At 36.1% G+C, this 14,441-nt stretch overlaps 1 protein-coding gene across 8 annotated transcripts in view; it reads right to left on the minus strand.

The window, feature by feature from the left end:
- Positions 1-1,839: 1,839 nt before the first annotated feature.
- The window catches only part of sema4d (sema domain, immunoglobulin domain (Ig), transmembrane domain (TM) and short cytoplasmic domain, (semaphorin) 4D), a 63,621-nt gene continuing 51,019 nt past the window's right edge, over positions 1,840-14,441 (minus strand). For 4 of the 8 annotated variants that reach the window (XM_077233514.1, XM_077233515.1, XM_077233516.1 and 1 more), the window contains 8 exons: positions 13,450-13,565; positions 12,240-12,409; positions 11,546-11,592; positions 9,749-10,105; positions 6,823-6,972; positions 3,487-3,699; positions 3,312-3,403; positions 1,840-2,403 (listed from right to left, as the gene is read on the minus strand). In XM_077233514.1, the coding sequence (XP_077089629.1) occupies positions 2,374-2,403; positions 3,312-3,403; positions 3,487-3,699; positions 6,823-6,972; positions 9,749-10,105; positions 11,546-11,592; positions 12,240-12,409; positions 13,450-13,565 (1,175 nt within the window). In that variant the 3' untranslated portion in view covers positions 1,840-2,373. Of the gene's footprint in view, positions 2,404-3,311; positions 3,404-3,486; positions 3,700-6,213; positions 10,106-11,545; positions 11,593-12,239; positions 12,410-13,449; positions 13,566-14,441 lie in introns of those variants that run through there. The other 4 variants (XM_077233510.1, XM_077233513.1, XM_077233511.1 and 1 more) reach the window with 1 other exon arrangement.

Raw genomic sequence — 14,441 nt, forward strand, 5'->3', positions numbered from 1 at the left:
TTAAGTTTATTTAACTCAATGAAATACACATTACATTAATTCCATCACCTGTGGCTGGATCTCTCTCATTTCCTGTTTCTGATGCCACCACATGCTGTATGTGGCAAAATTATGTTCCTGATGAATATAGGGGGATGTGAAAGTCTGAAAAAACACAATATAAAACCACTCAACATTTACTCACATTGCAAAGTTCCTGTTTTAAAATGAATGCATTTGATAATCTTGTGGGAAACTTTCTGAGATGCATCTTGAGAATTGTGCGTTTAAAGCATGTTTGACAACTAATACGGTAATGATCCATGTATGGATGCTAATTTTCAAAACATTAGTTGCTGATCCATCAAATGTGACTTAAAGGATTAAAATAATTGAATTCGATCTTCATCCTATAGAAAACAATGTGTTCAGAGGAGCATTTAAAGCCCGTTAGGGTGAAATTCTCATGTCCAGGTCCAATCTCACGCTGGCAATAAATAAAGGAGGCGAGTCTCAAACCACACACTGATTTTATTTGCTCACATCAGGAAAGGGTTGTTTTAAAATTATTGCATTGAAGAATCTTGTGGAATTTAAAGAATTATAAATTAATTTTTTGACAACAGCAGCATAATCTAAAATGTTGCATGCAATGGCTGAAAGGGATGTCTGGCCTATAACCATTGATTCAAATATTATTTAAAAATTTGCTAAATATTTTGTAAGTATATTGAGTAGTTGTGTTTGGAGTCAATGGTTTTATTTGCGATAATGCATTGACAAAGCAAATTGTGTTGACATCATCTTTGGCCGGGCTGTCATAAAAAATATGTATAAATATGAACATGCAAAAACAAGAGAGACCAACAAAATATTAATAACTGATTATGTTTTGGTCAATGTATGCTTTTTCCTTTGAGCTTTATGCTTTTCTATAAGTTTTGTTTTGCATAGTAAAATAAAACCTGTAACTGTAGTTTGCTCTTTATGCCAAAAGATTTTGTCAGATAAATACCATAACCAAGTTTAGTGTTAGTTCTTCCCTTATATTTAAAATATTAAATATATATATATATGTTCCTCATATTTTGATTTCATCAAATTTGTATGGTCATAAAAACAAATATCCTCTCTGAACATCGCTTAAGGACACTACTGTGTGCATGCAAGTTTTCAAAACATTGGTGGCTGATCTATAAAATGCGATTTAAAAGCTTAAATTAAACCTGTGTGTAAAATATATGTGGTTTTTATGAGGATGGTTGAATGTTAACCAGTAAAAACTGAGACTTCACCTTTCCAAAGCCACGCTGTTTATGTGTTCAGAGGTGAACAATGATTTGAATAGGCTGTTAAGTGTGTGTGTGTGTGTGTGTGTGTGTGTTAGTGTCTAGGTCACCCGTCTGGATCAGCTGGAAAAGCAGTGCAGGGATTGATTAATGTGCCCTTTATTGGCAGCTGATTGTGTGGGTCAGTTAACAGTCTTCACACACTCTTTTGAAGATCATAAGCTGGTCTCTAAGGTCAGAGGTCAGGAAGAGGACACATGATGAGGACGCCACTGACCTTCATATGGAGAGGAGCCATAAAACTTCATTTTGAGTTGTGCAAACAACATAAAACTTCATTTTGAGTTGTGCAAACAACTTGAAGATATAAGAGAGATTCTGGAGGAGTGAATGATTAGTCATTTCACATATAGAGTATTTTAAGGAACATGGGTTTTATAGGCTATTATGATTGTTATGGTATGTTTTTTTATGGTCAAAGTTTCCTTCGGGTGAACAAAACTACAGCTCAGAACAGGAGTTGTGGCTGTGCAACTGCTCCTGATACATTAAAAAACATGGTTAAAGTCTCTGACAAATAATAGGAATATTATTTATTGTGGTTGCAACCTCTGATTTGGAGGACAAAAAATATATTCTAGCAACTTCCTTGATATGCATTCAAAATCTGCTTAGATAAACACACTGGATTATTTCAACAACACAATAGGAGGCTATAAACACAGATATTGCTTTCACGAGCCGTTGTCATCTGCTCTCGAGGATGGAGGAGCTACAAATAGAAGAATCACAGACAGCGGTTGTCATCAGTCTCGCTGTCTGCACCTGTCTCACTGCGTACGTCCTCCACAACTGTCTGAAACCGCCTGGAATCCCGGACATTCTCCAGTGGGATCTCGGATCCGGAGGAACAGGAACAGGCTGATGGACACGGAGCCGCTGAGAGAGTGTGTGTGCATCATGGACCTGAAGCATCACACACCAGCAGTGTGATGATGTGTGTGTGTGTGTGTGTGTGTGTGTGTGTGTGTGTGTGTGTGCTCTCGTCCAAGCGTCCGTCCCTGGAGCCGGAAAACGATGCCATGATGAGCGATAATGACCCGGTTCAGAGAACACCCTGTCCATCACAGCTCTCCTACAGGACAAGAACAACTGTGATAAACAACAAATACATCAATATCATGTATTGACCCTAACCCTTTAGAAATCAAACCTCAAATTCACATGTCCAGGTCAAATATATACACACACACACACACACACACACACTATTTAGTAGGTACTGGAACTATTTTAAGGAAAATGTTCTACGTCTAACTGACCTTCAGTACCAACCCTAAATCTGATGAGGCAGCGTTTTAATGTGGAAAAGCATTATAAATAAATAATGATTATATATTTTTGCTTCAGCTTTGTAAATACTGAATGAAGACTCTTCCATCTTCCTGCTCAATGATGGTTTGAACACATGTGTGCTAAAACATTTCGAAAGCAAACACTAACATTCAAAAGTTTGGGGTTTGAATGTTTTTGAAAGAAGTCTCTTCTGCTCATTATAAATTCTAAATACAGTAAAAATATTAATATTGTGAAATATTATTACAATTTAAAATAGCTGTTTTCTATGTGAATATATATTAAAATGTAATTTATTCCTGTGATCAGAGCTGAATTTTCAGCATTATTACTCCAGTCTTCAGATATGCTGATGAAACATCAGGATTCATTGATGAAAACAGTTCAAAAGAACAGTATTTATTTGAAATTGAAATCTTAACATTATAATGCTCACTGTCTAATCTGATTAATTTAATGCATCCTTGCTGAATAAAATGATGAATTTAATAAAAACCCTACTAACCCCAAATGTTTGAGCGATATGCATCTCAAGTGCAAGAGTTTGAATTGTTCACTGATTTGAGAGAAAAAGTTCAATAAAAAAATAAAAAAAACACCTTTCATACCTGATCATCTTTTCATTTCTTTCAGGAAATGTGCTCTAAAATTCAACATTGAACATCAAAAACGTCGATTTTCCCTCACCCAGGCTTTCTTCCACTCCTGCAGGAGTGTGTTGTGTTCAGACAGAGTGTTTCTCCACTGATCCACATGTGTGTGAGGAACACCGGCCTCGTCTGAGAGGACACACATCATACATCACGTTACAGGAGAAAGCGAGACGATAACCCACATTTTAAAGTCAGACTCGCGGCTTTACCTCTGCTGTTGAGCCGAAGGTGGACTTTTGAAGCATCGTTTCCAGTTTCAGACACTGCTGTACACTCATACGTGACATCTTCATTCAAAGCTTCTTCCTTCAGCCAGCTGCTCACCAGCACGGCATCATGGGAAACGACATGTCTGTGTTCAAACGCGGGAGTCTCGAGTCTCCGTCCATTCATGTGCCACTCAACGCTTACATCTCTAGGACCTGAAGGAAAACTGCACTTACATTTGGACTCTACATGATATTTAGAGCTCCAGTATAAACACACACACACACACACACACACACACACACGATTGAAAGCAAGTCAAACCTGACAGTATCATGCTGTTTGAGGATACATTGGATTATCACACTCCACATGCATAACAAACTGTACATTCAGATCATAAACCAGATCAAATTAGTTCGGACTTGTTTCAAATGCATTCAGCTAAATTAGTAAAGAAATGTTTCCAAAAACAACTGAGTGGTTCAATAAAAGCTGAGTGGCAATACAAGCTGGATTTACAGTATCTGTGACATGTTGTTGACCACAGAACATTTTTTTTTTTTTTTTTGGAAACTTGTTTCCACCACAGAACACTTGAAACAAATAATAAAAGGTAATAGCAACGTTTTAACTCAAAATTATGATTGAGTTAAAAATATCTCGCAATTCAGACTTTATGACTAGTAATGAAGAGTTTACATCTCACAATTGTGAGTTACAAAGTCAGAATTGCAAGTTATAAACTCGGAATTGTGAGGAAAAAGTCAGAATTGAGATAAAAAGTTGCAATTACCTTTTTTATCTTGACTCGTCTCAGTTTGTCTCATTTCACTGGTACATTACACAGAAAGTGGTTTGGGTCGACATGTACTGTGTCTTTGTAAAGTTATATCCAATATTTCAACTTGTAACCTAGTAACTTTCACAGTTAACATAGGGATAAAATGGTGACTGTTTACAGATAGAAAATATCATCGATGAATAACAGTTCATCCAACCAGAAAATTAGTTTCACCTTATAAGACTACATTTACATTTATGCATTTGTCAGATGCTTTTATCCAAAGTGATTTACATTGCATTCAAGATATTAATTTTCTACGATCATGATCTGGGAATCAAACCATTGCTAGTGTCATTGCTCTACTTACAGCTTAAGCTACAAATAACACACAATTCTGTATATGAAACAATTAATATAAAGTGCTTTAACAAAAATATGAGCTTCATATTTCTGCTTTGAAACCCTCTGAAACATCTTGCCCAACAGACAACCATTGAAACCGCACTATTACAACCCGAAGCGGAGATCTTATCTGTGAACCTGATGCTGATGATATTCTTCAAACATGAATCTTTTCACATCCGTCAGGCATGTTTAATGCCACTATAGGAAAGGACTGATTTATGCCCTCTCTTAAAAACAGTAAAAATCTGTAATAGTGTAGCCTATTATAATACACAAACAATCTCATTGTGTAAAATGATACCATGATGTATTTTCTAAGATGAATTATCCACCTGTACACTACAGTTCAAAAGTTTGGGGTCAGTAATATTTTTTCTTTGATCACAGGAATAAATAACATTTTAATATATATTCATATAGAAAACAGTTATTTTAAGTTTTAATAATATTACACAATTTTACTGTATTTTTGATCAAATAAATGCAACCTTGGTGACTTCTTTCAAAAACATAAAAAAAATCTTCCAAACCCCAAAATTTTGTACAATACTGTAGCACAAATAATACTTTAAACATTTTGGGTAGAAAACATCAAGCAAATTTTAATAGATTTGCGCATTTTATATTTGTAAAGGTCAATTCATTACTGAGATTCTGCGTGTCATGATTTTGCAGGCTGTTGATGTTTTTGCTCACTTCACCTTTAAAGTGCCCCATTATGTCAGATATTATCTTTCATGTAGTGTGTTATAAAGCTGTTTGTGAATGTAAAAGGTCACAAAGTGCAGATAAATGGAGTAATTGTCTCACAGAAGAAAGAAGTGATTCTGAACCGCCTGAAACGAGTCGTCAGTAATTCCAGTCTCACTTCCTGCTCTTTGTAACTAATTTGCATAATTCCAGCCTATGGTTTTCATTGGCTGACCGCATACAGCGTCTACTTTGCCCCGCCCCGAAACACTGTAGTTGTAGCTGAGACAGGAAGAGTTTGGTTTGTGTGGTTCATGTCAAGAAGATGCTGAAAAGTGAATCCATTTTAATGCACTTCTAAAGGATGTGACTGATATAAGAAAACAGACGCCACTGTTACTTATCAAATCACTGTGTATAAAGTGCTGAGAAAGATCCTGAGCTGAAATACATAGATGGTAATGGCCATTTGGTTACCGAAACGCACTGTAAGTGGTCGACCAATCAGAGCAGAGTAGACCAATCACAACAGACGTGGCCATCTGACCAATCAGAGCAGAGTAGACCAATCACTGACCAATCAGAGCAGAGCAGGCTCTCAGAAAGGCGGGGTTTAGAGAGATCAGATCCGTGATCAAACCGTTTCAGACTCTTTGAGAAATGAGGTGATGCTGCAATGGATATGAGAAAATGACAGTGTTTGACCTTGGATGCATGTAAACATGTTGCAGGAGATTACTAAACACAATTAAGAGTCTTTGAAATAGCATAATAGGGGCACTTTAAACCACATGATACAATATACAGCTTCAGTAACGCATCTGTACGCAATAAACAGCATTTCACATTTTGTGCAATTCAAACATTTATTCAGTCTCTCTAGCGAAAAGATTTGAAGAAACTTTGTACATCATCAGTTTTTTTATGTACAAATATTTACACTGTACACGACTGGTGCTGAAAGTGCATGTGATTTGATGAACGTCCTTTATAGCGTCCTTCAGTCAGACGTTTTCTCACGCACTTCTTTCACAAGAGTCCATTTATAGAACAAGACTCGCATCTCCAGGTAAATCAATAATACAAACCATAATCATAACTTAAGATCTGAACAGAATTTAGAAAAAAAACTGAAATTCTAAAGTTATTTACTGTAAAATAAAAGTTTAGTAAACTCTAAAGAATCTCTTTATTATTCGCTCTTTATGCTCTTGGTTGAAAATAAAGGAGTAAAAAGAAAAATTCAAATGCAAATTTTAGGCATCAGACGGTGTGCAGAACATGCAGACACACAAAAACACTTGTCGAAATACTCTTTAAATGACTTCCTCTCCCAAAATCGGCCAATCAGAACGCTTCATTTTGCAGGAGGAGTGAAAGAAAGTCAGACTTGGGAGTATTGAGACAAGACTGAAGAGAGCGTGAGCAGAGGTCAGAGGTCAGATGTACCACTCACCCAAGGCCAGGCAGAAGAGCAGAAAGGCCTGGTGAGGGTGAAGGGCCCAGGACTGGTCCCTCAGGAGAGGGGGGATCAGCCGAGGCCCATCCACACCCCTCCAGCCCGAGGATGGGACGTCGACAGGGGGACGAGGAACAGCCAAGGGTGCTGTGCAGTGGAAGGAGGAAAGGAGAGAGAGAGAGAGACAAGAGTGTGCTGAGAATCAGAGGTGGACAGAAGATTCAGGAACGCCACGAGAAAAGCTGGGAATGACGGAGGGAAACGGCAGGAGAGGCGGGACCAAACACTTCAAAAGAATGTTTTTGCACTAAGAAATTATACGTAGCATGCTTCGGGACATTTTTTTCATGACATTTAAGCTGATTTCCTTTCTAATATTCGAAATTTCGTAATGCCAGAAGTACTTTATATGTAATACAGTCCTGACACTATGTATTTATTATTTTATTTTTTTATTCAAATCACTATCATGAAAATGACAAAATGCAAAAGAAGAAAAAAAAAGAACAGAAAAAAGTAAATTTTTTGCATAAAGAAAATAAATATGTGTGACATTTTCATGACATTTAAGCAGATTTATTCTTAATATTTGAATTAGCATAATAATAATTTATATGCAATACAGGTCATGAAAATGATCCAGTTTGGACAGAATTTATTATATATATTTTTGTGTATGTTTATTAAAATCACTGTCATGAAATATTTCCAAATGCAACCCAAAATTAAAGAGAAAGAAAAGAAAATAATGTCCTAAAGAGACTTTTTTTAATGCAAAAATATTAAATTTTCTTGACATTTTGGAGTTTTGACATTTCACCCCAAAAACAAAATAAAAAATACTACAAATTATATATAAAAAACATTTCTGACATTATTTTCAATGATATTTAAGCATTCTTCTTAATATTCTTATTGCCATAATGTCAAAGAAATACGTAAAGTCATGAAAATGATCCTGTCAGGACACTGTCATGAAATAATGTCAAAATAAAAATGCAAAAAGAGGTTTTAAAAATTTGGGGTTTCTTGCCTTTTTTGTGATATTCACGCTATTATTGCTAACATAAATAATATAATATCTTCAAAAATATCGAAATCATAAAGCTTCTGCTTTAAGAAAAAAAGTTTTCAAAGCTCACGTTTGTGGACTTCAGTCAAACACTCAGAAATCTAATTGATTCTGTAGAAATATTGTGTCATGTGAGACAGCAGCTCGCGCTCTCTCTCTCTCTCTCTCTCTCTCTCTCTCTCTCTCTCTCATCTGCAACTACATGAAGCTGTGCAAGAGACACATCACAGTGTTTAGACTTTTATTTTGGTCTCGTTTAGAAACTCGAGGAACCCATTTTAGCTTTTGGAACAATCTGGCTCCGTTTTTGAGCATTTCGGTCTTCCAGAGACATCTTCCTCTTCCTCTTTATATGCATGTGTGATATCCTGCATGTGTGATACTGAAATCATCCCTGAGATTTAAAAATCACACGCCAGTAAACTTCAGGTTGGACCCCAGTCACCCCACACTGCAAAAAATCTTTTTTTTTGTCTTCTTTTCCAGTACCAACATCTAAACATTCTGAAATCAAGAAACATTTCCTGGAGAAGCAAAATGATTTCTTTTCTAAACAATAAAAAATAAATAAAGGCAGAAAACTAGAAGAAATATGTCAGTGGTGTTCCCTTTCAATTATATTTGTTGTGGCATTATTTTTACTACATTTAAACAAATTTCTTAATATTCTAATTACCATTATGCAAAAAATACTTTACATGTAATACAGTCATAAAAACTATCCCGTCAGAATCAGAAACCAAATTTTTTGTATTCAAATATCATGAAATAATGTCAAAATGCTAAATAACACTAATAATTATAACAGAATGGTCCTGCAAACAATCCTTTTAAACCAAACGTTTTTCAAAAAACAAAATGTTTTCTTTACATTTTGGGGTTTGTTAATAATTCGCCCCAGAATCAAAGTAAAAAAAAAAAAAAATACTACAAATAATATTTTGAATAAACTTTTTCGGGAAACAAAGACTTAATATCTTATTTCGCTTCTCAAGCAAATGTTTCTTGATTTGATTTGATATTTGTACCAGAAAATAAGACCATAACAGGAAAGTGCTACCCGTGGGTGAATATTAAACGCATCACCAAGGCAAAAACTGCACAAACAATATATTCAAACACTGTCCGGAACTCCAATTTGGAAAACATCACACAAACTTACCAATTTGGTAAATAATGTTTCCAATTTGGAATGTTATTTGGAATTTCGTTGTCGATCTTGCAGAGCTGCGGCGAGTAGCGGTTCTTTACCTCAAACGCAAGCGCGTGTGTAAACGCTGTATCAGTGTGGCGTGTCAGCATCTGCGTATTCAATGGGCTGAGACACGCAGTCTATGTCGAAGGGTCGGTCTTTAGTGGGACTATCGTCACCGTCCACGAAACTGTTGGACGGGACTCTTCCGTTCACGTATTCCGGCTCAGTCTCGTATCCGGTGTCTCGGAGCGCTTGCAGTGGTTGCGCTCCGTTCTGATTGGGTAAATCCGTCTTGTCCTGCACAGGCTCCATCAGGCCCGACTCACAGGCCTCGTACTCGGCCTGAGGTTTTTTGCTGGAGCCGAGCAGAGCGGATCGCAGGCGGAGACACGGCGCCGGCAGATACTGCATGTAACAGTTATACGCCAGAGCCACGAGGAAGAGGAGGAAGAAGAGGAGGAAGAGCGACAGCAGGGCTATGCTGTTGTCGTGTTGGATGTATTTGGCTGAAGGATCGAGCGTCTCGGTGCGGGTCGGTAAGTTGCTGACCTCTGGAGGGATGTGGGATTTGGGTTTAATGGCGTTGATTGGAGGGGTTGTTAGTGAGGGAGAGTCCGTGTGTGTTGACGTTAGTCCTGAGGTGAGACCGTCATTACCTTCAGGCGCCGGGGTCGGGTCACGGGACACACTCGGAGGACGCTGAGCGGATCTTGAAGGCGTGTTCTCGGGAAGATCCAGGCGGAGGACGTATCCGGCCACCAGACGGGTGAAGTTCTGTCCCGCACCCGGTTCGACGGACCAGCATTCGTAGCGGCCCGTGTCCTCTGACGTCACGCTGTAGATGAGCAGCCCGTTCTCCCCCATCAGGAGGAAGCGAGAGGCTTCGGTGAGAGCGTGACCGTTGAGTCTCCACAACACCTGAGCCAGGTTAGAGCGCACCTGACACCACAGATCCGCAGAGCCGCCAGGCTTTACCGCCACCTGCTGGTAGTCCTCCAGCGCAAGAGCAGCGACTGCAAGAGGGACAGCAGGACATCTTCAACATCCATGCAGGACATTCTTAGTTTACAGGGAAAAGTGACACCTACTGTATAATTATTTTAAAAAATTCAAAAAGTTTTAGATAAAAACATCAAAAGGTAAAGGTTGTTTATTCTATTGTACTACTTTATTTGTGCTTATAATTTAATATTATTTAATATTCTTTCTTTTTGTTCATGTAGTGAAGTTTTGTACTGTATTCCACTTCCTGTTTTAATAATTTAGAATCTACCCAGCAATGACTGTTTAAATTATAATTTATAATTTTTATATAAATAATAAAATATATTAAGATGATTTATCCGACTGTAAAATTATAAAGTATATTATAAAGTATCGAGAAAAAAAAAAGAGTACATATATAATATATATATATATATAAACTATGTTTATGATTCCTCTGACTCTTAAGTTATTTAAGAACAAATACGTAACTATGGACTATTACATAATACAATTATATAAATAAAAAATAAAGGTAACAATTTATTTTACAGTGTTCTTGTTACATATGTTACATATAATTACCATAGTAATAACAGTAAATGATGCATAATTACATGCAACTAACTCTCAACCAAATCCTAATCCTACCCTAACCCTATAGTAAGTACATGTAGTTAATTAATATTACACTGTACTTACATATTTAATTACACTGTAACAATGACACCTTAAAATAAAGTGTAACCAAAACAAATTATATAGATAACAAAAAATAATGATAATACATCCAACTTTAAAATTATAAAGTATAAAGTCCATTATAATATATTAAACATTACATTATAATGTACTGAGAAATTGAAAAAGTATATTTATATATAAAACATTTATAATACATATTATATATATATATATATATATATATATATATATATATATATATATATATTATAAAGTATAATACATTTAATTATATAACAAAATACATACAAATAATAGTTTAATAATTAAAAAATATAAACTATATAAAAATAAATTATGATAATTCCTCTGACTATAAATTATGAAGTATATTAAAATATTTAGAAATTATATAGATTAAATATATATTAGACGGCACTGAGAAATACTTAAGAAATTAAACTTAAAAAAAAAAAATATATATATATATATATATAAAAATATATATATATATATATAATAAATAATAAAAAAGATAAACACTGCCCAGCCCTAGTACACACACCTAGCAGTCTTATCTGTTACACTTTCCTGGTGTGTGTGGTGTTCACACGGCTGTATAATTATTAGATATACAGTGACAATGGTCTAATGTACTCTTGTTTTTGTTGGTCTGTCTCAGCTAGTGTACGGACAGCAAAAAAACTAAACAGGCACAAAAGCGGGACCATTTGAGCTTCTTTACAGAGTCTAATTTAATACAAGTGACATTGTACACTACACACCTGGAGGGCACATCCCAGCATCCCCTTTGAGGCTCTGAATCAACTTCCTGTAAAAACACACAGCTCAGAGTAAATAAAGATGATAATGCCAGCTGGCTAACATATTCCAGAAAATATTTTCAAAAATATTTAAAAGCATCTTTAAAACAATTCATGGACAAATTATAAACAAATAAGACACAATTGATCCTTCGCAAGGAGTTTGATTGACAGGCGATCTGAGCAATCATAATCCGCCATCCGCCGAATCCGCCATTTTTGTCCGACAAAGAAGTCAGGAGAGATAGGAGATTAACGTTGGAGGATTTTAACTCGAAAAACCAAGTGTACTGACGTCTTTCCGTGGTTAAAATAACATTCCTTCTGGTTCATTCTTGAAAGTTGTTACTTTGTTTCATATCAAAAGTAACCTGGTATGTCGTGTCTGTCAGCGCCTTGTCAGTGTCCTCTGCGTTGTATTTTTCACTGAGAACATGGTGTGTGGCGTGTGAGCGGCGTGGCTTGTCGGACATAGCAACAGTAACTAAAGGGGGCGGGTCTTTGCGAACGGTCAATTACATCATAATGTATTCCTCTTAAAAGCCACAGAGACGCAGTGTCTGCAAATATTTGAGAAGTTAAAGACTAAAATCCTTCATGTCAACAAGACAGACGTGCTTCGGTCACAATGTGGCGGTTAGTTCCCATTTCTCACCGTTGTTGAACATCATCCTGGAAAATATTAATGCAGGAAGTTGAGCGTGCGTCCCAGGCACAGTACGGGTCTCGAGCCAGAACGCAGTCCACACAGGACAGGTACTTCTTACAGAACGCTGTGGCACACTGAACCACACCGGAGTCAGAACCAGCGTACAGGAACTGGGCCTGAATCAATCCATCAGAACAATCAATGATTCACACACGATTCAATCAAAAATACTCATGTAGTGTGTGCGTTTTACATGTTTTTTTCAAATGTTTGAGATTAAAATATATAATAATATACAATAAAAATATAAATAGGTAAATATTGCTGTTTATTAGACTGTATGGTTATATTTGTGCTTATAAATGAAAATGAATAAACATTCTTTCTTGTGTTCATGTAGTGAAAAACAGCGAGGAAACCATGGCGTGATTACTTATAACTAGATTTGTACTGCAATCCACTTCTATAATTTATAATCTACCTGGCAATGAAACTATGATTATAAATCCTTCAAAAGTTATTTCAGAGCAAATATGCAAGTATGGATATTATATAATAAAATAAAAAAGTAAAAATGTCTATCAAATTCTTTTTAAAGAATGAAATAAAAAAAAATTGACGATTCCTCTGACTCTTAAATTATAAAGTACTTGCAGAAATAAAAAAATTATAATATAATACATGATACAAAACAATATAAATATGATTATGAGAAATTAATGATAGACTATGATATAAAAAATATAAATTAAGATTCCTCCAACACAAATCTTTTAAGTACAAATATGCAAGCATGGATATTAAATAATAAAATAATTAAGTTGTAAAAATAAAAAATAAAAATTATTTAAAAAATAAATTATATAAAAATAAAACAAAATAGGATGATTCATCTGCCTCTAAAATATAAAGTATATTTCATATATATTGAGAAACACTTGCAGAAATTATATATATATATATAAAAATAATAAATTACAATTAATATTCCTGCAGCCATTTTTCATTCCCTTATATATTCATTGTGTGTGTGTGAGAATGAGAAACTGCTGGAAGAGGAACAGAGTCTGTACAGACTGTCTGTCTCCACCGTATGGAAACTTCCTCCCTGCTGTGGAATAACAGTAAGTAAAGTGTATTTTTGTGGAATTCATTTCACATGATTCATCTCTCAAACGTTCACATCACTGATAAGATGAATCTGAGCTGTTCTTACCGCCCGTGTGGAGAGTAAAAGCGTTTTGATTGGCTCAGAGTTCTTCAGCAGCTGGATCTCCTCCACCGTGTGAACCTCTCCCTCCAACACCAGAGACTTGTGCAGGAAACCTTTATCTGAGAACACATCAACATCATGACATCTTTATCACCATCACAACATCTCTATCACCATGATGACATTTATAATCACCATCACGACATCTCTATTAGGGCTGTAGCGATACACTAATCTCACGATACGATACGATACACGATATTCCTGGCGGCAGTGGCTCAGTGGTTCATGTAGGTTATCTACAAACCGAAAGGTTGGTGGTTCAATCCCCGGTTCCACCTGACCAAGTGTCGAGGTGTCCATGAGCAAGACACCTAACCCCAACTGCTCCCGACGAGCTGGGTGGCGCCTTGCACCGCCGTCGGTGTATGAATGTGTGTCTGAATGGGTGAATGTGAGGCAACTATGTAAAGCGCTTTGGTGGCCATTCGGTCTGTGAAAGCGCTATATAAATGCAGTCCATTTACCATTTACCATATTCAGCTCACGATACGATATATATCACGATATTCAGCCAACGATACGATTCGATTCGATATAATTCGATACACTTACATCATTTTCTAAAAGATTTAAAGGGGACAGAGTGATTTTGGTGACATCTTGTGAGAGTTCCATTTACTTGGATTGAATTATTTGAACTGAAAACTAAAAACTTGATTTACACAATATATGTCTCTGAGTGGACAAGTTTAAGTTATTCATTCAAGAGCTGTGAGTACCTTTTGTTGTTTGATTCACATTAATGGCTCTATCGTCAGCAGGTTTATTAGGCGCTGCCCCTTTAAGACCGAGTGCAGCTCTAATAGGTGACTGATGCACCATCATTTTCTCCTAACTATTTACGTCCATTTAAGACATAAACTGTTTAAATGAATAAACTGTGTTTCAGTGAATCTCATAGCTGGTCATTTATATTATTACGTATATTTGAT

Source organism: Siphateles boraxobius, unplaced genomic scaffold (genome assembly GCF_051911475.1).
Source record: "Siphateles boraxobius isolate OS27281-9 unplaced genomic scaffold, OSU_SipBor_1 18, whole genome shotgun sequence".
NCBI classification, from domain to species: Eukaryota; Metazoa; Chordata; class Actinopteri; order Cypriniformes; family Leuciscidae; genus Siphateles; species Siphateles boraxobius.